Below are 27,711 nucleotides of genomic sequence, written 5' to 3' on the forward strand. Positions count from 1 at the left end.
AAAGTTTCAGGAATTTCTAAAGGGGTTGTTACCCTTTTATTATCACTCAATGATATAAGTAATAGTTTTTCTTACCTGGGTAGTGTGTGGCCTGAAGTACGTCCAAACATTTCTGAGGCCTTTGTCAACAGCAAGAAGGTCGCCAAGCCTGTGAGGACGGATGAGTTACCACTGCAGAGGTACTTTTAGCTAACGGTTGACTTGGGCATCAGTTCCTCATGGCTGCGGCTGTCCAGCAGACCACCCCTACTGCTGGGCTTGGCCTCGGCGCTGCGGGGAAGGGCCTGCTTCTGCGCGAGCTGGGACCGCGGCAGCTGTTCCGTGCGGAGCTCGCCTCTAATGCGACGTCCGCCCGAGTTCAGCGCTGACGCTCGCGCCGCGCTCTCGGCTGTAAGCAGGCTGCCGTGAGATGAACTTCTCATTAACGCCGTTGCCTCCGCTTGGAGCTAGAGGCTGTTCTGCCCCAGGAACCCTCCCCTGCTCCTCTCCCCCGTGCTCTGTAGTGTAACACGTGCCAGGTTCAGAGCAGGGCACTGCCCCCCTCAGCCGTTACCACACAGCCAGAAGACAGAGGACTGTGGGTGGGCTCTGCTGTGGGGCCAACAGACCTCACGATTCAGCCCTTCTAAATGTTGTGCCAGAAGTTCAGGGGTTTAGCCCTTACTATACACTTTGGTCTCAGACCATCTCTACAGCAAGGCTGAAATACCCTCTCCTTTTCCCAAAGGACACTTCACAAACACGGACTGTACATCCTTACCCTTTCTAGCACAAGCTTCTACCTGGGGGGTTATTTTGCTCAAGGTCCATCAGGAGCAAAAGTGAGGGGAACAGGAGCCTGTGGGTAGGTGATTTTGAGCCTGCTCACCAAGTACCTGCCAGTGTCATAGCAGCAGAAAACCAAAATAAAGCTGCCTGGCCTCTTCTGTCTCAATTCTTCTCTAAGTGTAAAAATCCAGCCTAGGGGAGTTGGACAGGGAACAGGTGTGTTTAGAAAGCGATTTTTATTTAGTCAAGTGTGTATACAGCTTGATAGATTTCCCGAGTTCCATGATGAGAAAGGTACAACAGATAAAAAAAGCTTTTTTTGCAGTCACACAATATGAAAAAAGGTTCTCAGCTTCAGCAAGAGAACAGCAGGATTTTGTACGTGTTTGTCCTCACTTCTTCTTTCTTGAATAAGAGGCATCAGCATCCTGGAGTGAGAGTACATTACATCAGTATTTCCCCATCCTGCTTTCTCCTCCGTTTAGTCCTTCGCCCACGGGGTTATTTTGCCTGAACCGCCTTGTGGCAGGGGGCAGTGTCAGTGGGGAAGCAGGACGTTTTAAGCTGCCATGTACCACCCTTATTTTTGCATTTCCTACTTTCCGAGTGCTTTAACGTGGGGTTATTTTGTACCAAGTTCAACAAAACCACAGTAATCAAGACGATCTCCCAAGCAGTACTGCAAGAACAGAGCACTGCAGCGCCCACCTGCCTTCAGGGATGTAAAGGTGGCTGAAGAGCCCTGACAGACAGGACATTGCCGATTCTGGGAAGTGCTCCGATGGCGTGCCTGATGGAAAAACCAGGCACGACCACGGGAGAGATTTTCAGCCGCCTTAATCCCAAGCTGCATTAAATGACTTACGCTAGTGAGTTCTAGCTCAGCTCTGACGAAGAGCAGAGCAAGAACCTCTGGCACTACAAGACGTCCTGACTTCACGGGGCCGTGCTGCGGCCACGCCGCAGCAACTCGAGACTACCAGGCACGCCGCGATGGAGCCTGGCCTGGCATCGGCGGGGAGGGGGGCGGGGGGGAAGGACCAGATCCAGAATGCAATCCCAGCATTCCTATGGCTAAAGAGTCTGTCAGCAGCATCAAAAAAAAAAAAAAGCAAGCAGAGGAGAGAGGAATAAGCTTACCACGCCGCTCTTGAAGTTCTGTATCCTCCTCTTGCCCATTCTGTTCATCAGCCACCAAGCCCAGGTGGGGGCGTACTGCCAGAGGTAGCAGAGGGCCAGGTAGGGGTGGTCACTGATCCAAGCCTCCTTCAGGTCGTTGGCCGCGCTCACCAGGGTGAGCCGGACGCAGCGGTCAGTTGGCATCTTGTGGGACTGATCGCCGCTGTTCTCCATGGACTGGAGGGGAGGGAGGGCGAGGAGGGATTAGGACTGGATCTCCATGAGCGACAGAGGGTGAGAAGGTGGCGCAGAGCCTGGCCCTGAGGTCTCCACTGCGCACAAGCAGAGTAACCCAACCGGTACTGGGTTCCCCAGACTGGGGAACCTGCCCCTCGCTATCCTCTAGTTTTCGGGGTGAGAACACGCACCGCCTTCCTTTAGCACACACGCTTAAATTTTTAATTAATGCCTCAATTGACGGGTCAAAGAAGATTAAAATAAGGGATCTCCCAACTCTGCCCTGCTTCAGCGTGGCTTCTGCTTTATCCTGAACAGATCTATCAGAACAGGTTACCCATTCTGCAGCTGAGGGCTCTGAGAAACGGGAACTTTTCGGTTCCCGGCTGCCTACCCCGGTACGTGCCACAAGTTACTCAGTGACCAAGTCAGGAGATGATGCCACGTTCCCCACTAACTTAAATATTCCTGCCAGCTGTGCTCTGTGGGCAGCCATCTCGGACAAGGGAAAAGCAACAGGCTTCTTCAGCGGAAAGGATGTCTGCCTTGAAATCCTGCCCACGTGTATCACTTGAGGAACGCAAGCCACAGCCCCCTGAGCTAACGTACGTTTCGCTCCAGCAATGACAGGCTGCTCTATCAATCTGTTCTTCTGTTTCCCTGAGCAAAAGCAATTCTGGTCTAGATTCGGCCTTCCTCCTCGGACTTTCGGCATGCTGAAACCCGAGGAATTTGTTTTGCAAGCTTTCCAGATTGCACAAAAAGTACATCTTTCCTTTCACGGAAGTATGAAGTTTTGCAAGCCAAAAATCCTTTCAGAGCTCGATTCAACAATGTGAGATCCGCCCCCACACCCCTCCCCCTCCCTGTGGGTTATCCTGAGCTTTAAATTGGTTGAATTTAGGACAGATTACATTTTGATGTCTCACAGCAGCAATTTTTGCCAGCTACTTTGTTAGACAGCCTTTATTAAAAGCAATTGTGCAGTTGGAAGGTTTTGCTTTTTTCTCCTTGAACAATCACTAACAGGGAAAGAATGCAGGCCTCGCATCAGCTGACGCTAGGGGCTTTGCCAACAGCAGCGTCAACCGCACAGGGGACATCGTGACTAGGGCAAACAAAAAGCTACCTGTGCAGAAAGGACAGTATTCTGCACGCAGAACTGTGTCCAGAAAATCCTGGCCTTTCCCCCAAAACTGCAGCAGGGCGGCTGTACAGTAAATTTTACTAGACTTGGATCGTGTGTGCTGGAAGAGAGAAGGCAAAACCATTCTCAAACTTTATTTTCAATTGATACGGACTTGATACCACAATGAATTATAAGCCTATACATAGTTCTGCACCAAACAAAGCATTTCTGGGCAAGACAGATGAGGTTAGTGTCTGCTAGGAGGAGGGAAAAGAAAACAAACCCACGAAAGCATCGCTGAGCCTGCAGCAAGAGGCGGATTTACCACCACAGAACTGAGTCCTTACCTTTGCAAGATTCTCCATGAAGACATTTTGTATAATCTTAGACTGCACAGGTCCTGGGCATATGTTGATAATGCTTATCTCAGGGTAATCGGTCAGCTCAGTCCGAAGAGAGTTAAAAAACCCCTAGAAGACAAGACTGTAATGTAATGTAATCCTCCTTTGCCACGTTTCCGCACGTAGCAAGGTTTAACTGACTACGCGCTGTCATACTAATTCGAGGCTGTAAAGATAACAGCATTCCACTAAACACAAGTCCCGCTACTTTCTTTGACTTTTCATGTTCAGTGGCTAATTTAAAATGTTATCTGCAGTTACAGACATCGATACATAAATCACTGAGGAATCTACCCTTGACTTCTCAAACACACAACAATTTCTCTGAACTACAGCCAGATTCTGCTGTCCCTGCACAAGGACCAGCCTCACCGTTTTGACAGTGGAACTGCCACCAATTATAAGAACAGCAATATCACGGCAATTATCTTTTGCAGGTGAATTGCTCTTTGTGGTGAGATTAAAGATTTGAAATTGTTTCTATTGAGTAGGTGGCATGGTTTTATGTAAGAGAAGGAGGAAAACTTTTCAGCATAGTAAGCCAAAGGTGCACCCTGATATTTTAGGGGGCAATTCTGCACCCCTGAATTCACTGCGGAGTTTGAAATTTGCATCCACACAGACAGAAATCTTATTTCAGCTCAGTAATGTGCTAGCAGTGTATCCAAGTGAAACTATGTCATTTCAAAAGCTGCAAGCGTTTCTTTTCTTTAAGCTAACAGGCTACAAGTTTTCTTAATCTCTGTAGCAACTCACATTTAGACAACAACTATTATGGGGAACATGACCAATTCAGGAAGGTCCTTCCTACCAAAGCTGCTGGTCAAGCACTGCAGAGCTACGATTTAGCAAACACCACGTCATGTCTTATCTTTGACCTTGTTAAGTAACAGCTCCCTGTATTTATTCTAACACAGAATTTTGTGTCACAACAGAGACAGAGAGCGATAAACTTCTCCCACCGCAGTAAAAATTTATAATTTGTACTCCCACCGAGCTTGGGAAGAGGACCGGCTGAGCCAGAGCTCTTCACTAAATTGCAACACAGGGCTCAGATCAGGCAGATACACTCCTGTGACGACACAGCGGCAGCCAGCCGAGGCAATCCGCTGAAGCCAGGCACACCTATGACCGAGAACACGGGCTCCAGTTTCCCAATTGCTGGTGACTAATTCTAGCTCATAGATGGCACATGGGCTTTGCACTTACGGTCTGTAAAAATGCTGGGCGTGTATTTAAAGTTCTAGCACCTGCAGGCCCCGTATCTGGGATCAGATCTTCACAGCATGTTATCAGAGCCTGGAGATGTGTAACTTGTAGAGGACTAAGTCCTAACATTAAAGACACTTACAGGCCCAGAAATCTGCTTCTGGACAGATCAGAAAGCACCTCAGATCTGCCATCCACCCAGTTGTTCCGGATCAAAACCCCAGGCCCTCCCTTCGATTACGTCCTGCGCCGAGAGGAGCCTCCTCCACCCCTGGCGCACACACCCCCCTTCAGAACTGGCGCCGATACGGCTGGGCTTCATCCACTGCTCCAGGCTAACGCTACAGCCCCGACCTGCCCTTTCCACATCCCCTTCTTTCCCCGAGGGTTCCCGAGCCCGCTTATCTCAGAAAAGCCCCTGACCCCCCAAGTTGTGCCGTCCTGCCACAACAGCTGTGCCGTCAGTCCCGCTGAGGAAAAAGTAACAAGACACTAGAACCCGAAGAGGAGGCGGCGGCAGCGTGCGGCATGAGCATGGCCGCTTGGCCGAGGGGAAGACACGGTGCTGCTCCTCGTTCACGACTGCTTTGTATCCTGCTCACCGCAGCAACGGCGGGAAGCCCAGGCTCTCCTAGAAACGCAGCCTGAACAGCAGCCTACGCGGCTACCGTCCCTCCTTCAGGCAACCGTGAGTTATTCCATCGCCACTGAACCGCACGGGCAGGACTAAGCGAGCGCTCTCACAGCCCACGCTCCCTTACCACTCCCTGTCGATTTGGGATGGGTGAAGAACAGAACTGACTCCCATTTTGCCTGAAGGAGACAAACTCAAGATGTACTTCCAGGAGTTGAGGAGGTGGAAGGGCGTGTGTCTGGGAATGCTGGGATAGAAAGGAAGCCAGAAACATTGCTTGGTCGCTTGTGACAAAGCACCTACGCCTGCTCAAAGGCTGGGAGGCTCCTGGGATCCAAGTTCTACCTAAAAACGGGCACCTGCCCGCAGTCCTGAGTAGCCACACGAAGGCACACCGCAGTAGCCAGCTGTGTAGGCAACTTCAGACACCTTCCCGCAGCGGGCGCTGGCTCTGGCACACTCCACTCAGATCGCTGCTTCTCTCCGAGCATTGCAAAGGGAGCCTCGCTGACCCGAGCAACTTGCAAGGTACCAAAAGCTGAGCATCGGTCCGGCGGTCTTATGTCAGCTTTGGAGATCATAGAATCATAGAATGGTTTTGGTTGGAAGAGACCTTCGAGATCATCGAGTCCAACCTTTGTCCATGCTCTATCAACACCACTAAACCGTGTCCCTAAGTACAACATGTACCCGTCCCTTAAACACCTCCAGGGATGGTGACTCCACCACCGCCCCGGGCAGGCTGTTCCAATGCCTGGCAACCCTTTCAGTAAAGAAATTCTTCCTAATAGCCAGCCTGAACCACCCTCGGTGCAGCTTAAGGCTGTTTCCCCTTGTTCTATCGCTTGTTACTAGGGAGAACAGACCGACCCCCGCCTCGCTACAACTTCCTTTCAGGCAGTTGTAGAGAGCGATGAGGTCTCCCCTCAGCTTCTCCAGGCTAAACAGCCCCAGATCCCTCAGCCATGCCTCATATGAGACACGCTCCAAACCCTTTACTAGCTTGGTAGCCCACCTCTGTACCCTCTCCAGCACCTCAATGTCCTTCTTGTAGAGAAGGGCCCAAAACTGGACACATTACTCAAGGTGCAGCCTCACCAATGCCGAGTACAGGGGAATGACCACCTCCCTACTCCTGCTGCCAGCACTATTCCTGGTACAGCCCAGGATGCATTGATCCTGCTGTCCACACAGCAGCCGAGCACAGGGCTGCTGCGGCTTTTTTCAGAGCGCTGTTGGAGCAGCACTGCCAATGTCAGTGCTATTTCATCGACGGGTTGCACAGGCTGTAAACGTGAAATGCACGTAAACAGACCACAGTGGGCTCCTGTTTCTGCTCTGTGGCCATTCTGCTATCCTTCTCCACGTCAAGGGGTTTGTGTGGCCCCTCCTTCCCCTCTGCTGCAGTTCCAAGCTTTTATACCATGGGAGAGGTGTAGTCTTCACCGGGAACACATGGCCAGGACACTTGCTCAGCTGAAATCTGGGCTGATGGGCACTCAGAGCCTCTTGAAGACCAGAATTCACATACTCTCAGTCCCTTCTGGAGACTGTCTACAGTATATCCAGGTTCCCCAATTCCAGCACTTAGATATCCAAAGGTAGGTGGTATGAAATTCCTCCACTTCCTCCCAGAAGAGAGCCTTAAAATTCCTAATTAAAAAAAGAAAGCACTCTTTTCTTTAAATTCAGGCAGGGGCAGATCCAGCTTTGGGAGCAGTAAAGGAACTCAAGCGCAAGAGGACGAATCTGGGTGTTTCCACCAAGCCCTGACTGAAGCCAGCTCTAAGACACGGGGCGTGTGGAACAGGAACTGCTTTAAGCCATCTCTAGGCCCTTCCAGCTCGGTGACCGAATCCTAGGAGGTGCTGAAGAAGGCAAGGCTGAACTGACTTTATGACAGAAGCATTTAGAAATTCCCCTAATGACCAGAGACTGAACAAAGAGTAGTGGTGGCTGCTCGGTGCAGACCATGTACACGTTCCTGATGAAGGAACCTTTTGAAAGCCACCATTCCTGACCCACTCCACACGCCACCACTCCTATGAATTACAACTAGATGAATGGCATGTGACCTGCATGAGCACCATCACACTAGGAGAGGAACTGCATCAGTCAGATGCAGACTCCCGTGGACTTGACTCATGCTCTTACGGCACTCCCAGGACTGAAATAAAGGGTAATTTCATCAGTAGAACGTTGTTATAGAGAATTCCAATTGGCATGAATCAAAGCGTGACTGTTTCAAGAACAAATTTTAATTCTTAGCAGAATTCCTTCCCTCCCTCCTCCTACTGCTGCTATTTAGAAGAAATTTAAAAAACAAAACAAAACAAAGAATCAAAAGACTTTTTCAAAAAAGGCTTAATTAAGACTGCAGCATTAACTGTGTCAGCTGTGGTAGCCTCCAAGGCATGAACTTAAAAAACCCCACAGAAACCGTAACATGAATTCATGGCAGATAAGCTCACATATTTAATAACCGGTGGCCAAAATGCAATCTTCAGTTCAAGAAGATCTTAGAATACATGCTGGGCAAACACAACAGGAAAAGCATCACTTCGTGCTTCGTCTTATTCTTCCCCTACCCCCTCTCCAGCCATTTCTTCCTGGTCATGGTCAGAGATGGGCTGCTGGGCTAACTGAAGAGGACTGCCGTTCTGACAGACTCCCTTTACCTGAACTGTAATTTCAAAAAAACTTTTCTAGTTTTTTGGGGTTTCGTGCCCACATCTAGTCATAACTCCAGACTGATAAGAGACTCTCAGACAAAGTCTTTTCAAAATCTATATTGCAAATCACACATTATAACACCTGCAATTATTATTTGCAGAATTACTGTGAAAGAAAAAAGAAAGGAGGTTTGGAGTCTGGCCTGGGTATTGAGCAGAGGGAGAAGCTTCTCCTTTGGATCATGTGATTCAGGACAAAGATAGAAGCAGTTCAATTAGCTTGTTTTCAATTAATCCAGAAATTTTAGTCAACTATCTCTTTAAAGCTTCTTCTTGTTCTTGATCTTAACATGAGATTCTCAGAACTCTTTTAAAGCAACACGTGAATTCCTTGTGCTCTCCAACTAATTAGCCATGCTTTGACAAACTACACCACACCCAACAGATAATTCAACTGAAAGAACACTTAATAAAGGAACATAAAGGGAAATCATGCTTCTCCTCCTTGCATTTTTCTAACATAGATCTAGACTTACCCAAAAGCTGGCCTCTAATGGGCAACTTCATTGCTGCCACTCAAATGAAGAGCAGCAGATCTCTCCCTGTCAGTAAGGGAAAACTTTTTATGAGCAGAGCCCTGTCATTGTCTTCTCCACCTTCATTCTTTCAGACGTCTAGTGGCTTTGCAGTGTCAGCTACTTGTTAACACCTTTGGTGTCATTAGTCAAATTGACAAAAAGATACTGATCCCATAGCTTAAGCAGTTATTTACTCTCTTTATGTGCTTAAATCCAGTAGGGAGTAAGACAGTGCCAGATTTTCAAATCTTCACTGAGCACAGCTGAAGTTTATCTTACCGAGATCAAAATGTACCCTAGCAGGACAGCAAACAGTGGTGAAAGATAAGCACGTCTAAATAAATTTACTAGTTAAACAAATGATTCCTCAACGATTCAGGCTTTCTTTTTTCCTCAGGGAATACTTTTCTAAGCTCTTCTTTTATGTTTTTCTACAGAAGCGACACTACTTTCAAAAACTCTTTCCAAGCAATATTAAATGCTAAGTGTTACGCAGAAGTTAACTTCCTAAGACACTATGAGCTGCCAGTTCTTCACACCACAGGAGATTCAGAACTGTTGGGAAGATTCATTCAGATGTTCCCAGCTAGATCAGGAATTCTCATTTCTCCAAGCAGTCTGCTTTACCGCTCATAGTTCTCACTTTCCTGCAGTCTTAGAACTCTCACCAGTGACTCTTCCTCCCTAACTGAATTAAGCTAAGAACATTGGGGCTTCTATATGCAACAGAATAATCCTCGGATTCAGGTATTCCTTCATCTGAAGGCCAGAGGCTAAGGTCTTATGTTTCGCACTGGAATTTAACTCCGTAGTAGTTAGGACCAACTAAGATGGCATTTGCATTTTAGTCAGGAAAATAAATCTACAATGGGAGCTGAGATATTTCACATTTCAGAGCAAATTAATTTTAAAGGACTTTCAAAACCTGAGAACACTACATATGCTGCATACAATTTTGGGTGAGACTTGTGTTTTCCGCACAGAATAAAGTCCTCTGCCGCTGTGCTAACTGATGCTGGTGTTTTACACAACAAGACCTAGTTAATCTCAGAAATTTAACTTACCTGCAGAGCATGCTTGCTGGCACAGTACCCAGAGGCAAGAGGAGCTCCCAAGATACCCATCACACTGCTCACAGTAACGATCTTTCCTTTTCTCCTTTGGATCATGTGATTCAGGACATGTTTTGTCAAAGAGATTGTACCCAGGTAGTTGAGTTCGATAATGGCAGTGTAGACATCCAGGTTTGTATCCACAAACAGAGAGCGTTGGGAACGTCCACCGTTGTTGATCAAAACATCAATCTCGGGAAGGAGACACAAGGATAAATTCATACAACACACATATTGGCACCACCTCAGGCAATTGTTAAGTGACCATCCTCTTCCCTCGGGTGTCGTCTCTGCCACACACAAGTAAGATGTATCAGCTGCTGAAGAAGTTTCAGCAGTTGCTCTCCCCCCTCAGACTTCCCCTTTGAATGGAGGGCTGGCTAATTTAGAGCTAAGTCAACACAACAGGAACACAGTGTTTGATGCCAAACGAGGTTAACTCCTGGGACAGGAATGCTGGCAGCTGGAACGCTGTTTTCCACACAACATTTTTTAACCCTACTGCACTACAGCAAATAACACTCAACGCTCAGGTCCTGCAAGGTGACCTCTGAAAAACAGGTTTGTGCAAAACCAGATAACAACTACAGTAAAGAACAGAAGAAACAATTCTGTTACCAGTAATTTCATCGTGAAACAAAAATATCAATGGACTAAAGGCCTAGCTTAAAGTTCTGCACATTGTACTTAACGTTAGTTACACCTGACTGCTATTTGCGTTAACTCCATAGGCTGGACTAGCCAACTAGAAAACTATGCACAAAACAAGGAAAAAAATTGAGCCCGCTGTCCAGTTTTGTCTCCTAAGGCTCTGAACTCAAATTACATGTGTTATTGAAACTACCAAATAAAGGTTCTGACTTTCACACACAATTTTAAGCCCTAAATACACAGCTGAGGCTTGCTCCAGTTGGTCCAGAAATTCAGTGACATCAAGCAAGTGAGCTGTTAGTTCTTGATAATGACCAGTGATTATTTGTTGATCGCTGCATCTCTGCAAAGCCTGCTGAAGCCCAGAAGCAAGCAGCAGAAGGGATGAAAATTCAGGTACTTTTTGGCCAGTTTAATACTGAAACTTAAGATGTAAACACTGGTGAATCTACCATGTGACAGAATAAAAGCGAAATACAAACATAAATGAAGGTATAGGAGACAGAAGAAAAAGAAGTTTAAGCCCAGAAGCATGCCTTACCTTGCCAAAATGCTTAAGAACGCTGTTGGTTGCAGCTTCATGAGAGCTTCTATCAGTCAAGTCAAGACGCAGAACAAGGATATCTTTTTCACTCAAGTTGCTAATCTCTAAAAACAACCACAAAGTGAATGGGAACAACTGCTGACATAAACAGTCAGGGGAAATGTAATCTGGTTTTAAACACATTTTCACTAAAAAGAAACCAAGAAACCATAACATTAAGCTGGAAATAAAATGCTTGCTTTGCTGTCATTTTGATCTCCACACAATCCATTTTTCATCTGTTCCTACCAAGTCTTTCTTTTCTCATCATTACATTTTTGCTTGTTAAAAGCTTGACTTTACTAAACAGGCTTGCGTAGCACAATATAGGCAATTCATTTCTCCAGATAAATTGCAGTATTTGGGAGTAACATGCAACAGGACTGTTTGATACCGGAATTTTCCACCGAGCCATTCAGAAGCACAAGGTATTGGCAGCCTTGACACTGTGCTTGCATGTTAACTGGTCAAGCATGTTTATTCCTGACAATAGGACTGTTACAATCTTGACCCAAAACTCAACATATGTACATGAGCAGCTACAGGCAAAGTCTAGAGAAGCTAGATTACTAGACGAGGTAGATGGAGGTGGTTTTTCTTTAACTGACAGCTTTTAACACATCCATCTCCTGAAATAAGTCAGCTACCATCAAGTTCAAGCTTTCACATTGAGTGTTTCTACCAGTGACTCTTCAGAACAACTGACCTTTTCCGTAAAAAGTATTTCTTCAGCAGCGATTTGTTACCCTGAGGTTTTGGGGCAGATGGCTCACAAAAATAAAATCTTCAATATTAATCTTCTCAGGATTTTTTATCTAAGTGTAACATGATTTCTTTATATATATTAGTTTGATAGTGCTATTTTTGTTTCTAAATTGGTTCCTAGCCACAACTAAGTGCACCCGCTCCCCTTCAACCAGTTGCCCTCTTTAGAGAACCTAAGGCTCTGGCTTTTCACTACTTCTTGCATATACAGGTAAGGTTGAACTTTGTCTTTACAGTGATGTACAAACAAGGACGTTACCTCAAGCCGTACGTTGACTCTGTTCAAAGGCCACTAGTATTTAGGCTACTGGTTAAAATAAAGCCAACTGCCTGGTTTAAAGCCCCCAGTATTCCCATTTATTGCTTCCTCCAACCCCTCTATGTCCATTTTCCCCTCCATTTCTTCCAGAAACTCAGCAGTAAAATCCATGTACTTCAAACTACCCTCTCAGAGACACACCTCTACCTCATGCTCCCTCAAGCAGATTTGCACAGTTGAACCATACTGCGATGTGGAGTATTTCTGCCAGGGATTAACAAGACCACACGGTTAACCCAGCCAAGAAAGCTACCCGGGGGGAAAGAGAAAAGCAGAGGACTGCTGATAAGGAAGGAAACGCCTTTTTTCATATGATGTAAGAAACTTTTGACTTCAGGAAATATCCCACCAGAAGCTTAGCTCTTGGTTTGGGGCACTCCATAGTCCAGTCTGATTTCCACCCCCCAAAGCACTCAGACTGTACATCTCCATTGGCTTCTTTTCTAGCGTGAAGAACCCTTGCCTCTAGGCGCTCCTCAGACAGCTCTTACAAAACTTCAAACATCCTGCTTCCCCTTTTTCTAAACTTTTTCTGCTGTCCACCCATCCCCTTCTTTTTCTGGCAGATGACCAGAACTGTGCTCAGGGTTGAAGGCATGTGCATATCCTAGTTTATACGTTGTCAGAATGATGTTCTCCACTCCTTTCACTACCAACCCTTAATATTCCACTTCCTTTTTTGCCTGCTACCAAACATGATTTTAAGGGAACAATTACAAAAACCCAGAAAAACACTTGCTCCCAAGTGAGAGACCTTAGTTTAGAGTTCATTGTTTTACACACAATGCCAACACACGGTAGTTAATATCCTTCAGTGAAGTGTCTCCAGCGGCAAAGTGAACTGCACATGGCCACCAGCTTTTGGATGAAACGCATCTGAAACCAGGCGCTCAAAGCTCAGTCTACCAGAACAAAGTCTGCTTTCACACAGCTGTGAAACTCTGCACTTCTAGTGCACAGCATTTTCTGGAGGTCCTTTAAGTCTCCTTACGTACATGTAAGTACACAGATACTCTCTCTTTACACTACATGGCTTCTGGTTGGGATCAAACTACCAAACCACCAAGCAGCAAGTCTTCTGACTGACATTTTCCTATCAAGCAATCATTGGCTGCCTCTTCCCTGTTGATGGCTCATTAAGTTCTAGTTACTTTTTGACTAAAACATGGTTACAATCACCCAAAGCCAACTTGTTTTTTGAGAGACAGCTGCATTAAGTAATGGTGACTTTGAATGGTATTTCCTTACGACATCCAGTGTACACCTCCTTCCTCTAGGATCCCTTAGAGGATTTCAGATCAATAACTCTTGTCAATACATTTCAACCCAAGATAGCAGTGTTTCGTAAGACAATCAATGCTATTACTCAGAACAGACCCTTTATTCCCCAGCTCTTCAGCACTTCCTCTTTTATTTCTATCTTGTATAATACCCTTTAACAGAATATAAGCTTTTAGCAGAGGCTGAACAATGTCCTGCTCTGGCAGAGGGGCTGGACTAGACAATCTTTTGAGGTCCCTTCCAACCCCTAACAGTCTGTGATTCTGTGAACCTGACCTCCTGAGATCCATTCCAATCTCAATTACTGTATAATTTTGTAATTTATAGACTGTCTGTCATTCGTTTGGCCTACCTACATGTAAATCCTATTTGAGCTTTGTCAAACCAAGAAACACACACCCCTATCTACTTTTTTCTTTTTCTTTTTAGGGCTTTTGAGAGAAAACAGCCTCCAAAATTACTGGTGAAATTCAACCCATGTTGCAGAGAGTGGTTGGGGAAAAATACAGAAGCCAATTGCAGGAACCCTGTAAGTTATACAAGTTGTTTTCCCTCTGTCCTGCAGAGAAGTGTTGAGTCGGCATACGCATGACTCAACAGGTATTACCATAGCTTTTATGGTACTTCCCTTCTCTCTCTCTCCTTCAGCTTTTAAGCAGTGTAGAATGCATAAACATGTATCATAGGGTGGTGTCTCTGAATCTGAACAAGATAAATGTGTTTGCTTCTGACACTAATAGGAAAATCATCTAGTGAAGTTGCTGCTGTGTATAGCATCGACAGCTGGCACGTTAAAGCCTATTAGCTCCAATTACACTGTGTAATTCAGCCAAATTCAAGTTGAGGTTACATGTTGCAGCTCAATCTTAATTCACCCCACGCTACTCAAACCTTACAGAATACTCTTGAACTCAATTGCAACAAGAAAACATGCAGGCGGCAGCAGGGACAAGCCACCCAGGAATCACGTGGACCCACTGCCCAAGCATGCAGGGATGGAAGCGGGAAGAGCAGTGCTCAGACGGAGTTAAAACTGGTGAGGAATGTGAAAGGCAGTAAGTCTTCCAAGGACTTCACAGGTACAGCACCAACAAAAGGAAGACCAGAGACAAGAGTGAGCTCACTGCTGAACAGGGATGGTGATGAAGTGACGAAGGGCACAGAAAAACATGAGGTACTCATTGCCTTCTTTGCGTTAGTCTTCACCAGCAAAACATCCTCTCGCGTCTCACACACTCCTGAGGCTAGACTCTGGGGGAAAGAAATACTGCCAGCGTCAGAGAAGACCAAGTTGGGGACAAACTGCACATACAAGCAGGGCAATATATACATCCAAGATTCAGAAGAGCTGATAAATGTCACCTGTCTTTGGAAGGTACTCGGTAGGTGGAGTAGGGCCCCAGTGACTAGGGAAAACCAAATGTCACAGAGCCTAACCTCAGCCCTCGGGAAAACTATGTGGCAATTCCTCTTGAAAGCGATTTCCAAGTACACGAAGGATAAGAAGGTGACTGGGAAAAGCCAGCATAGACTTAGCATGGATATATACTGCCTGTCCAACTTAATTGCTTTTTGTGATGAGATGAGTGGCTCTGTGGACAAGCGGAAAGCAGTGGATGTTGTTTACCTTGACTATGCAGCTTTCTGTGTTGCCTTGAGGCTATACTGGGGAAATATGAGTGGATTACAATGCAAGTGAAAAACAGGCTGGATCCCCAGGCCTGAAGAAGAGCAACCAACCATTCAAAGTCTAACTGGTGGCCAGTTATAAGTAGTATCCCTCCATGATCCATACCTTTTAATCTTTCAAAAATGACTCAGATGATGGGACAAAACACAGGTTTTCAGCAAATTTTCGGTTAACATCAAGTTCAAAGGGACAGTTGCTGTGCTGGAGGGGAGGACTGCCATTCAGAGGCATCTTAACAAGCTGCAAGAACGGTCTGACAAACCTCATTAAGCTCAACAAAGTCAAATGCAAAATTTCACACCTGGGACAGAACAATGCCATGCCGTGCTGCCGCCCAACATCCAAATGGCTACGTATCAGCTCTCCAAACAAGACCTGAGGTCCTGATGGAAGGGCAACAGCAAGTTGAACGTAAGTCAGCAATGAGCTCTGGCAGTTACAAATGCTAGTGGGCTGCGCTGGCAAGAGCAGACTGAGGGAAGTGACTTTTTAAGTGCCTGCACTCAAAAACTGCACCTGGAGAACGGAGTCCAGTTTTGGACCCCCCGAGTTCAAAACAATACTGATAAACTGGAGACAGGGTAGCACAGGCTCACTAAAACGGTTAGGGGGTCTAGCACACATGATAATCAAGGAAAGGGGTGGAAAGCTGGGTTTACATAGCCTTGAGGAAAGAAGGATAAGAGGGTAAGTGGGCCCAGTTACTCTCTTCCACTACTTAAAGTCTGGCTATAGAAAATACGAAGTAACTATGTTCCTAACGAGTTTCCGATATTTCTACTAATCTGACCTGCAGTTAAAATAAAGTTCAGAGCAAGTATCTGCAAAACACATGGCTACATAAGACTTTAAATGTAGCATATACCACGGTTGAGACATTCATAGGGTTACTTCAAGCTGGCAAAGGCAGAAATGATCTTAGATAATCTGTACTCTTAGTAGAAATAGTTGAAATAATCTTTCTGATTATCCCTTAGCACATCACACTCTCATGCAAGTGTTGCCTGAACGTGGATATCCAGGATTGTGGCTCCTGCCAGCCTATCTGGTGCTATCAGTTTTGCAATAACAACAAACAGCCACAGATGCAAATGTAGTTGCACACTTTTACTGACTGCTACACATTGCATCACACAGCATTGGAATTTGGCCACGATTACCACTTAACCACACTGTCACCTTACATCCCTTGCTTCCTTTTGAAGATAACCTATCTAAGTGACTGCTTTTTTGAAGTATTAGAAAACAGGAATAAGGAATTGTGCATTTGAAAATCTGTCGAGGAGCTTCATAGAGTAGTCTGCTGCAACTCGTAGATTTCTAGAAATGTTTAGGCACTAACCCAAGACAAACATTTCATTATTCACCAGCACTCATTCCAAGTAAACTGTGGACATTCTGTCAACATTACCAGGAATCAACTGCCAATGTCATGATATACTCAGTAAAAAATAACGTATACTGAGCTATAGGGGATATATAGCCTGAAAAAGACATAATGTTAATCATGTTCAAAACTTCTGTTTATCAAAATGAATTAACCATCTACTCTGCTTGCTGTCAAGTCAGAAAACAGCAGGGAAAAAGAGAAACAGGAGGAATGAAGCCAGACTACTGACTTAGCAAGCGAACGAAAGATAACTGGAATGGTCAAGCATTTTGCTTCACATTTGTTCCTCTTGATCTCCAAGAGATCCTTTCTTACACCTGCTCAGAACTTTTTCTGAACGTTTCTTTTCACTCCTTTTCAGGAAATTCAGTTTTCAGTCTGCCTCTAACACGCACAAACACCTGAAGGAAGAAGACTTCTTAGTAGCATGCAGCTACGTGGTTTGGTTCTTAGTAGGATGAAACCCCTCCGATTGTTTCCTCCATTCCCCACAGTATTTATTCCTTTTCTTAATCTAGTATCTTACAAGACCACTTGCAATTGATAATGAGATTTTTTTAGGTAACATTGGCATATGAAAGAACTCATAATGCAACTCTATACAAAGGCTTCTCACTCACAAAAAGAAAATACCAGCTTCAAACGTACAGTGAAGCTATGCATAAAGTTCACTTTCATCATGAAATGTGGGTTAGTATTTCTGTGGCAACTCCATCACAGCAAGAGCGAAACTGCTTGCATGAAGTAGCAAATTATACTTACGAAGGCATTTCTTTTTCACTCTTTCCAGCTCATCCTCTCTTCTTGCTGAGATTGCAAGCAAGGCTCCTATCTTTGATAGCTGGTAAGCCAATTCTTCTCCAATTCCACTTGAAGCTCCTGTCACCCAGACAACCTTGCCACGCAGTTCATTTTCTATCAAAAGAATCAAGACAGTAGTTCACACATTGCCAATGCTAGGATAAGCATTTAAGTCACTGCAGGGGTATAATTTGATACTGACTTTAAGAAATACGCTCATTTTTTTTGGCTGTTACAAAATCCTGGCTGTCATGTGCAGTTTTGAAATTGTTCATAGCTGTTGTGTTGCTGCTCAAACTTTGTCCCAAGTCTAATCTGAATAAACACTGATTATCTACCTGATGGAAGAAATTTGATTCCATTTCTGCAAGCCATCCACACATATATTTCCACTAATCTCATCAAAAAGCTACAAAGAAAAAGGGCAAAGAGAATTCTTGGAAACGACATGAAACAGTTAATGTATTGCAAATCCAAACAAAAGCCTAAGCAAACCTTTCCCAATAATGTTCTACCTCAAAAATGTTCCTAAGTTATTCTCAACAGAAGTAAATTCTCTGAACAAAGACAGCTGATCATAACAAACCGAATGGGTGTTCACCCACTCTGCGGTGTAGCCGATGCAGCTTAATTCCTGCATTGGCCAGACCACAGTACCCAGAGCTCCCATGTGAATTTCCCATGCACTCATAGTTCCTGCTCAGGCATGCTTTTTTAACCTGCAGTAAAATTAATGGCATCTTACTCCTTTTATGACTCTGCTTATATGCCTGTTCCCCCTTGTTGGCAATCATCCCCACTCCATGATACACTCGGGTACTGGGAAAAGGCTCAGCTTTCCAGACATACAGATGGCTGAAAACCACCCATTTAATTCCGGAACGTGATTTAGGGATGAATGACCACTAGTATCAGAGCACTTTCCAGAACACATCATTGCCCAACACTTGTACGTGTTCTTCAAGATTACCCGTAGTGAGTATTAGTCTTTGTGAAAATCTGACTCCAGTACTCAAAGCACTGCTGACAGGAGCTCTTCCTTCCATTTCTCAAGTTCATACAGAAGAATATTCCAACAATGTCTGGCCAACCAAGAACGATTTCATGGTGTAACTCAAACAGCAGAGCCAAAGGCAGTTCCTGAGACTTAAAGCCAGTTAATTCTGGAAAAGGCTCACTGAAACTTACCCACTCATTTAATTTAGCAAAAGTATTTCTTTTTCACTGCAGCCAGTGGCTGGGACTGCTTTTACATCCTGCTTACTTCAGTAATAAGTTCCTGGTTCTCTCTGCACCACACTGTGTTTCAAATTTCTACTTTCAGAGTCTTAAAGACATAAACCCCATGAAGAGATCAGCACCAAAACCTTCCACCCTTCTGCCAGGAGCAGAGAGCAGTCAAGACTGCTCAGATTGAGTTTGTGGGACTGTCAGTGAGTACCATTTGTCTTTTTTTAAGCTGATTGTGTTTTACCCAAAGAAAAATCCCTCCTAAACCCAAGCTTTGGTGGTTTTCAGTTGTTTGGGCTTTTTTGTTTGCTTTCAAAACCAGTAACAACAACAGTCACTTTCCAAAGCAGAAATCTTGAGAGATGGAAAGAGGTGTTGCTGAAGCTGTAGGAATAACCACTGTATTAATCATTACACCAAATGGCCACTGTCTGTAAAGCTTATCCGCACTCTTTTCCTACAGTTTTATTTCAATACATTAGCAATTCATTGAATTAACCACAAGAAACGAGGGGGTTCATCTGCCCTATTACATTTTTTTTTGGCAGAAAACCCATGTAGACAAACACTGCATGAACAAAACACCACACGGACACACTTTCAACCCTGCTTACCACACTCATCTCCTCTTGCTACTGAAAACAAATCCGCTTCCTCCTACCACTCAGTTTCCCTGTTCCCAACCTGTCTTGGGCAGCTTCACTGCAGTTATTCAGGATCTTGTTCTGTGGACAGAATAATTAACGGAGGTAAGAAAAGTTTTCCACCGATTCCCCAGTGCTGATAGTTACCAAGCACTGAGCTACTGGGAATTAACATAATGGAAAACCTAGCTCAAATGCCGTTGTAGAACAAGTATCAAATCACCAGCTTGCTCTAGAACAAATGTCCTGTTGTCACCAGAAATAAGTTTAAAAATTAACCATGACAAGCCAAAAAATAAAAGCAGATTACACTATTACTAACCATTAACTACCTTGTTACAACGCATAACAAATGAGAGGTTGAACAGAGTAGCACTGCAAGTAATCCAAGAAGTGCTTTTGTAGCTCTATTTAGTTTTTTCCCCCAGCATTTTATAGCCCAAGGTTGCCATGCCATTTCACTTATAAAAAAAAATGGGGTGGGAAAGTTCAAAGCAGAACATTCTCCCCACAGCCCTAAAGAATCATAGCATTATTCCCAGCTTTAAGAGTAGGCTTTCAGGTATGTAGGCTTCCACATGGAAAAGGATCCTCCTTAGCTTGATAATATCACGCTGCCTGTGAAAAGCACAGCACACCGTTTAGTGACTGCTGTTCAGCTAATGAAACACTACACATAAGGAATGTCATCCAGCACCCAGTAACCCTTGTGTCCCAACCACACAAATACTCGGAAGATGGGAAGCAATCCAGCACCTGCCAATGATAAAATCCAGAAGTAAATTCTCCCTATAGAATCAAATCATTGAAATGGAACCAGACTTACCTATACCAAGGCCTTTCTTCATAATTATAGTTTACAGCACAAGAGAAAGAAACATGAGATCAGTCTGCTTTCTGACAAGTATTTTTCTCTCCAAAAACTTCAACATCCATAATAATGTTGTAGAAGTGATAGCACAATACAAAGACAGCTCTAATAACAGCTTTAAATACAAATCAAGGGTTCTTTCCATGTGATCCGCACATTACTTACCTAGGCACGCTACATTATGTGCGTAATGTAGGGAGGAAGAAGAAAAAAGGAGAATATATTTAAAGAAACACCTCTTCTAGAGTTTGTCCCTTCTGTTTTCCTACCTGAACAGTCAGGATCAGCACTGTGGCTGATCCCAGCATCCCACATGTATACAGCTCAACTATCAGCAAAATGCTACTTAAACGCTACTGTTTCAGCTACATATTTTAGTTATTTGCAAGCACTGAGGCTGGGAGATGGGGGCAGGGAGGGCAAAACACAGCTCACCTCTTTGCAGAGCAAAGGAGGTTATATTGACAAAATTCTGCCCAATTCTTCTTACATTACATGTTGAAACAACTGCAACAGAAAATGACTACGCTGCTCTTTATATGGGAACTTTTAGAGACTAGTTAAAAGTTTTCCAGGCTTCCAATAAGACTGAAAGCTACATTCAAATAACACCACATCTACCTGAGAGCTCCTACATCTTGACGTGCACTGCACATAGGTCCCTCAGGACAAAGCTTCAATTCTATTTGTATTAGTCAAGATTTATCTTGTTTCTCTGCCCTGAGTCATTCCGTGATCTTTGCGAAGTCCACACATGAAGCTTTTCTGTAGTTTTCTTACAGTAAGGGAACTACCTGACAGAGTTACTACAAAACTTTGGGCTGCATATTCAAAGAGTTACAGAAGCTCGCTCAGACAATTTAAATTTAGTATTTCTTAGAGCTTTAACACTTGTGCATGCTTTTCTGTTCTCTTGTCTTCTCCAGCATGTGGACTAGCACTTTTGCAGTAAGCTTCTACTGAAAGCAGAAGGCAGAGGTGTCTTATCAAGTTTGTCCTACTCTTCTCTCAAGCCCTTCCTACTGCTGACCTTCACCCACACCACCATCCCCTACCGAATCATGGTCTCAAGCCCAAGGCCTTACTCCACCGTTCCCCCCAGACACACATTCCTGATCCACCTTCATTCAATGCAGTCCTATCTCCCTACCTCAACCCAACATCCAGTTTCATTTCCCACATGGGACAGGCTTATAGTGTCCCTTGTCCCATCTTCTTTCAGATTAGCTTCTTCCCCTGGCCGGTCAGATGCAGGAAGAGCTCCCTGCTTTCATCTCAACCACTCGCACCCAGCACAGCTCACAGCAGCCCCGAATCACCACTGCTGGCTAAGCTGAGGGGGGGTACTCAGAAATGTGTGGCTTTTCTGATCAAAAGTCTCTACTAAGCAAATAAACCCTATGATTTTTTAAATGTCTTTGTCGAGAAGTAGGCAGACTTACAGTCTGATCAGAAAGACAAACACATGCAAGAACCGCAAATCCCTGTCTGACGGCATTTTACTGAACTTCCGTACCCACAAGTGTCAAAAGCAGCACCTTACAGAAAAGCAGCGTAAAGCCACGGACAGCAGTCGTGCGGTGCCGTTCCTTTATGACTTCCAGTGCACAACTCTCAGAAGAGGAAGCCCATTTAATTGGAACGCTAATACTCATGTTTACTTCACTGTAAACACTTTCAGCACTACTGTGAAACTGAGATCTGCTTGAAGAGGTCAGAACAAACTGTAAGAGAAGCTGAACAGACCGCAGAGAAACTCTCCCTGGCCCCAGGCACCAAGGACCCTCCTTTCTTCCCGACCCTCCAACACCACCCCCGATCCATGCGCTCGCCAGGCAGCCTCGGTTACCCGCCACGCGATACCAGAACTGGGCATCTGCCCAGAAACGCTGCGAAATAACCATCTTTGGGCCAAACGAGGCAGCTCTCACCACAGATCTGCTGGAGCTCACCCTTGCTGCGAAGCTGCTTTCAGAGAGCTGCTTTTATTGGCCTGAGGGGCACCACACGCCTTGCTGGATAACGGCTGGAAAATTACGCTTTTGAGGTTATTTTTATGGACAAGCCCACGGGGCAGCAGCCGAGGGTTGGTTCCACCGAGCTGAGGCGTCTTCAGCCCCGTCCCTGTGTCCCCTTCTCCTCCCCACACGCCGCCACCCCCTTTCCCCTCACGGAGCGCCCCAAACCTGCCCCCGGCGACACCCTCCTCCCCTCCTCCGCCACCACCCTCCCGGCGGTCGGCGGCTGCTGGCGGGCGGTTTTACCTGGCTTCTTCCCCTGCCACTCGGCCCACAGCAGCGTGAGGTCGCCGTCGGCCCGCAGCCAGCGCAGCAGCTGCACCAGCAGGGCCAGGAGGGCGCCGCCCGCCAGCGCCAGGCACAGCGCGCAGCCCCACGCCATGGCCGCCCGCTGCCGCCCGCGGGCCCGCGGCGCCCCTTTATCAGGGCCGCGAACGCGGCGGGAGCCGCCCCCGCTGCCCGCAGCCAGCGCCTGCCCCACAGCAGCGCAGCGCCGGCCTCCTCCCCGCCTCCCGCCACCGCTTCCAACCCCCTCCTTTCCCCCCGCCGGGCAGGGGCGGGCGGCTCCGCACCGCCACCCGCCCCGCCGCGGCCTGCCCAGCGCTCCCGGCCCCGAGGTGGCCTCGGCGGGAATCCCGCGGCGGCCGGGGCTGGAACGCTCAAGGCTGCGGCGATAAGAGCTGGGTGTTTAGGGGAGAGGCCGTGCCCGTGACAGGGGGTGAAGGTCGGTTTCTGGGAGCGGGGCCCTTTTCTTCCCTCCCCGACGTGCCCCCGAGGGGAGGGGAGCGCTGCCCGGTATTTTCCTGCTTGTAAACAACGCCGGCTGCTGCACGTCCTCGGGCCTTGGGCAGGTGTCCAGAGAGGTTTGCTGGTTTGCTTCGGTGTTTAGAGACCCAAAACATGTTGTTCTGAGATAAAAAACAGTGCCCGTCTTCCTCTCGGCTGTCCCTTGGGGACACCGGCGATTCCTGTTCGCCCCGGAGCTCCCCGGCGGCACCCAGCCCAGCCACAGCCGCCCCCGGCCCTCCTCATGGGCCGTACTGCGTCCCTTTGGCAGGAGGCAGTGGCTCGTTCCGCAGTGTGGAGGCCTGGCCCACCCGGGTTTCTGCAGGAATGCTGTCCTTGGCCATGCGGGCCGCTGTGTCAGCTGGCGATGTGAACCCCATTCTCGCATGCATCTGCTCTGGCCAGCGTTTCAGCGCTCAGGTTTAAACCCTGGTCTCTGAAATCAGTGGTGCTGCGTACCCATAAGTGCTAAAAATGCAGAGACTGCGGCATTTCTGGACATCACATCACTGTCATCTACAGCTCTTCACCATAGATTTGCTAGCGCTTATGTGCAGAGGCAAAAAACTCTGTTCTTACTGCCTTCATATCTCGAAGTCTTTCACAGCAGGAGGTACAGATACAAAAGGGGAACCCATAATAACTCCTGCCTCCTTGCCAGACACTTGACACAAGTGCATGAGTGCATGCAGAGCTAACGCAGATCAGGACGCACGGTTGTTCAGAAGGGGACACACCGCCTTTTCCCAAAATTTCACAGGCTAAGGCTTCTCATCTATCAGAAGACGTAGCACAGGGTGGCCGTGTTTACTGCTGCCCAGTCTGCCCCAGCTCCACCGACGACCAAAGGATTCATGAATCAGCTCCTGAATTGCCACAAAATTTGCATTACAGCTTTCTGAGGCAAAACACAGCCATGGTCTACCTTTCAACCTTTAGGTTCTGACTGATTTTTCAGCAAATCAGTCAAAACCTAATCCATACAACATGGGAAAGGTGACAGAAAAACAAAAATACACCTGCAATATACTTTGTTTCTGTAAATAGTACCAATCCTCAACTGCGTCTAAACCAACCGTTAATTGAATGGTGGTTGTGTTTTAGAATAGAAACAGGCCTTTGGAGATTACGAAGGAAGACTTATCACAGGAGCTGTTCACAGTTACGCTGCATGATTACAGATATTCTTTGTATTTCCCTGTTTCCTCCTGTTTTACCAAGACCTATTTTGTGTTAGCGCAATGCATGGTGTAATAGAATCTTAATGCTACACAAAACATAAATCATATATAATTAAATAGCAAGTAATTTATTTTCCGTACTTTTCAGTGGAAAATTAGGACATGGTGAACAAATTTTCTCCTTGCAAGATTCAGCTGTCCGTCCCTGCCACATCTTTATAAACCCTGGTAAAAACTTTTCTGGGTCTGAAAGAGCTAAACCCCTGAAAATCCCTGACTAAGGCCTCACTGTGATATATAAAAGCTTTACCTGCATTTTTTTTTTTAGTTTAGTTTCGCTTGCATCTTTGATTCCCTGAGATTTCCTTCCCCCGCAAGGATGGTTTTAACTATTTGCTGAGCAGAGTTGATAAATAGGTAACATCTTACCTGACAAGACTAAACAGACCCTGAGCAAGTTCACTAGGCTTGCTGTGTCAGTCACTGATAACATGAACTCAGCCGAGATAAGCACCCAAGGAGCTAGTTTAAACCAACCCCTGGTAACATTCCGAGGCCGAAGCACTGATGAGGTAACGCAGTGACTGTATACGGCCAAAGGAAGCCCGAAGTTCAGCTGGCGGACAGTGTGAGGAAGACTATGAACGGCCACCGGAGGGTGAAAAGACCCTAACCCTAAATTCACTGCGCATGCTTGGACTACGTAGATGAATGCCGGGAGCTCATCACCATAGACTGCCCTTCTCGGGACATCTGATGAATAGGTATGATTTTTGTGTATGTGAACTGATGGGTTTTGCTAACCCGTTGGAGCACTCATGGTGGAACATCCCCAGTGCCACCCAGCCCTGCAATAAAGAATTTCTGTTTCATAACACCCTGTTGTTGTTTGAGTTTTCATCTCGGAATCCTTACCCAGCCGCACCGAGCCTCCGACCTCGGTGAGGAGCGTTAGAAAGCAAGGGGGTTTGGAAACTCCGAATTTTGTATCAGGTCTTACTTCCTCCTTGTGCTAAGTGCAGGTGGTTCACACACGATCGTGGAGTTTTGCACCACAACACACCGGAACAGGCAGGGTAAAGCTGGAACACTGCACCTGCACAGTGTTTTCCCAGTGGGGATTCTCCCGGCTATCCCCAAAGAGACGGGCATACAGCAGCTCGGGCTGAATGCAGAAAGGACGCGTAGGAGAAGCTCACGAGGTCCCAGCATCCTGTGATTGGTGAGTGGTGAGAACTTATCCTGTAACTCTGTGCTTCAGCCCTTCTTTTACAACAAAACTGAGTGAAAGAGGTTTCTCCCGTTAAAAAAAAAAGTTCAGTTACAGAGTTGTTGTGAATTTGTACAGCTGCACATCACTGGGGGTGTTACTGCCTGTCCCCAAGATTACAAAGACAGGCATGAAGTGCCTGCTCAGTGCATGAAGGCACGCTCATTGCCAGACTGAGCATGGGAAGGCGAGCATTGGAAAAATTTACGAGGTCCTTTCCAAGGCAATGTCCATTCTTGCTGGTTTCCAACTTATAAAATGTAAATATGCTCATCTCATTAGTATTATCTTAATGACAGACAAACATACTTAAGGAATTATCTTAATTATACAGCCCCAGTCTACTAAATAGATTTCTTTTGAGATCTCCACCACCTAAAAAGCAGTAAAGCTATCACAGGCTGCAGCTTTTACATATGGCTGCTGTAAACCATCCGAGTCATGCCAGACTATGAGATTTCTTCTCAACGGGCAAAAGACTGATGGGAGTCCAGGGTTGCCGCTTCCAGTCTAACTTGATGGCCAGCAGCGCTCTCACTTTCCGTGCTGGAAGTGCAGCTTTGAGTGTTGACAGCAACATACGCTCTTTTTGTTGCTTCAGAGCGAGCAACTACTTAGAGAAGAGCTGTTTGACAAAACATTGAAGCAAAGTGAAATGTCTCTTAAAGGATCACATCGTAACGAAGCCCTCAGATTTGACCAACATCTAAATTCACAAGGAAAACCAAAAATATTTCTCCTTCTAATGCCTGAATTTAAGTTTCCACATGAGAAGCTATTTTTCACTTTCCGAAGAGGCCATTACTGCAAACAGTGTTTAAAAGTCAACCAAAGTCAACCTGAACATCAACAGACTTAATGACAGTTCTGTTGCACTTTGAGCTGTGTCTGATGCAGACAGCCCTTTGGAGTTCAGTAAACACACTCTGATACCTATCCAAAGTACTTAACTGCAGCTGTGAAGTGCAAGAGCCAATGTAAAGCTGAAGTACAAGGCTCTGAAAACAACATGAGAAATAGTTACCAATGTGGGAGGTCACAGTCTTGCTCCATACTCTGCTGTGAACCTTGCTGAAGTTCCCTGTGTTGGCTCTGTGGCAGCCGATTAACAGGTCAATTAAACCCAGCCCATAACATGATAACATGCTTTATTCTTAAAAGTTACACAAATTATATTGACACACTTCATGTAAATAAAAGCAAGATAAGCTGCCTTCTGTCTGCAAAGCAATAAGGCAGAAATAAATGTTTGATCAGACTGCTGTTTCTATACATTTCTTTTTTTCTCCAGTTGTGCAGTATTGAGAAAACCTTGTGCAAATGTGCAATGGCACAGCGGAACTGGGGGATGAATGGATTGAGGGCTGTTCTGTGGACAAAGACCTGGGGATACTGATGGATGAAAAATCGGAGACATTCTCCCCTTCTACTCTGCTCTGCTGAGACCCCACCTGCAGTACTGCATCCAGTTCTGGGGCCCTCAGCACAAAAAAAAAAGACACGGACCTGTCAGAGCAGGTCCAGAGGAGGCCATGAAAATGCTCAGGGGGCTGGAGCAGCTCCCCTGTGAGGACAGGCTGAGAGAGCTGGGGCTGTTCAGCCTGGAGAAGAGAGGGCTCCGGGGAGACCTCACAGGGGGCTTCCAGTGCTGAAAGGGGCTTATAAGAAACACAAGGACAGACTTTTTTGTCGGGGCCTGTAGTGACAGGACAGGGGGTAATGGTTTCAAACCAAAAGAGGGAGATTTAGATTAGATGTTAGAAGAAATTCTTCCCTGTGAGGGTGGTGAGGCACTGGCACAGGCTGCCCAGAGCAGCTGTGGCTGCCCCCTCCCTGGCAGTGCTCAAGGCCAGCCTGGATGGGGCTGGGAGCAACCTGGTCTGGTGGGAGGTGTCCCTGCCCATGGCAGGGGGTTGGACTAGATGGTCTTTAAGGTCCCTTCCAACCCAAACCATTCTGTGATTCTATGATTCTATAAAATGAGCAAATTTTCACAGATTTATGGGTGATGTGCTTCCTCTTTGAATGTTCACAAGGGGGCCTCGGATGGCTTCATGGCAGCCCTGGTAATAACACTGCGAGATCATGGGTGTGAATATTTTCCACAGCACTGTGATGCAATTTCTTTGATCCATGTTAGAGTAAATAAAGCTCCAGTGCAATTACCTGAGATTACTTCAGTGTCTGTCTAAAACATAGATTTGAAAAATGCTCTTACTTCACTAAATTATTTATGCAGGTACAATGACATTAAAATGAATAGCAATCACAGCAGCACTAGATTCCCTTTTCCTGAATTTCCTCTTCCACTGTGAGCAAACCAGAACAGCTTCTAAGGAGAAAAGCTCTTTGCTTTGTTTAGGAAAACAGAA

General features: G+C 46.0%; 1 protein-coding gene across 1 annotated transcript; it reads right to left on the reverse strand.

The window, feature by feature from the left end:
• Positions 1-987: 987 nt before the first annotated feature.
• On the reverse strand, positions 988-22,499 carry DHRS7 (dehydrogenase/reductase 7). Its single transcript, XM_086462681.1, has 7 exons — positions 22,349-22,499; positions 17,301-17,453; positions 11,052-11,158; positions 9,812-10,051; positions 3,601-3,723; positions 1,909-2,124; positions 988-1,196 (listed from the first exon to the last, which is right to left on the reverse strand). Exons 1-7 carry the CDS (start codon positions 22,482-22,484, stop codon positions 1,161-1,163), a joined length of 1,011 nt encoding a protein of 336 aa, XP_086318807.1. The 5' UTR covers positions 22,485-22,499; the 3' UTR covers positions 988-1,160.
• Positions 22,500-27,711: the final 5,212 nt, after the last annotated feature.

Source organism: Leptosomus discolor, chromosome 3 (genome assembly GCF_034619465.1).
Source record: "Leptosomus discolor isolate bLepDis1 chromosome 3, bLepDis1.hap2, whole genome shotgun sequence".
Lineage (NCBI taxonomy): Eukaryota > Metazoa > Chordata > Aves > Leptosomiformes > Leptosomidae > Leptosomus > Leptosomus discolor.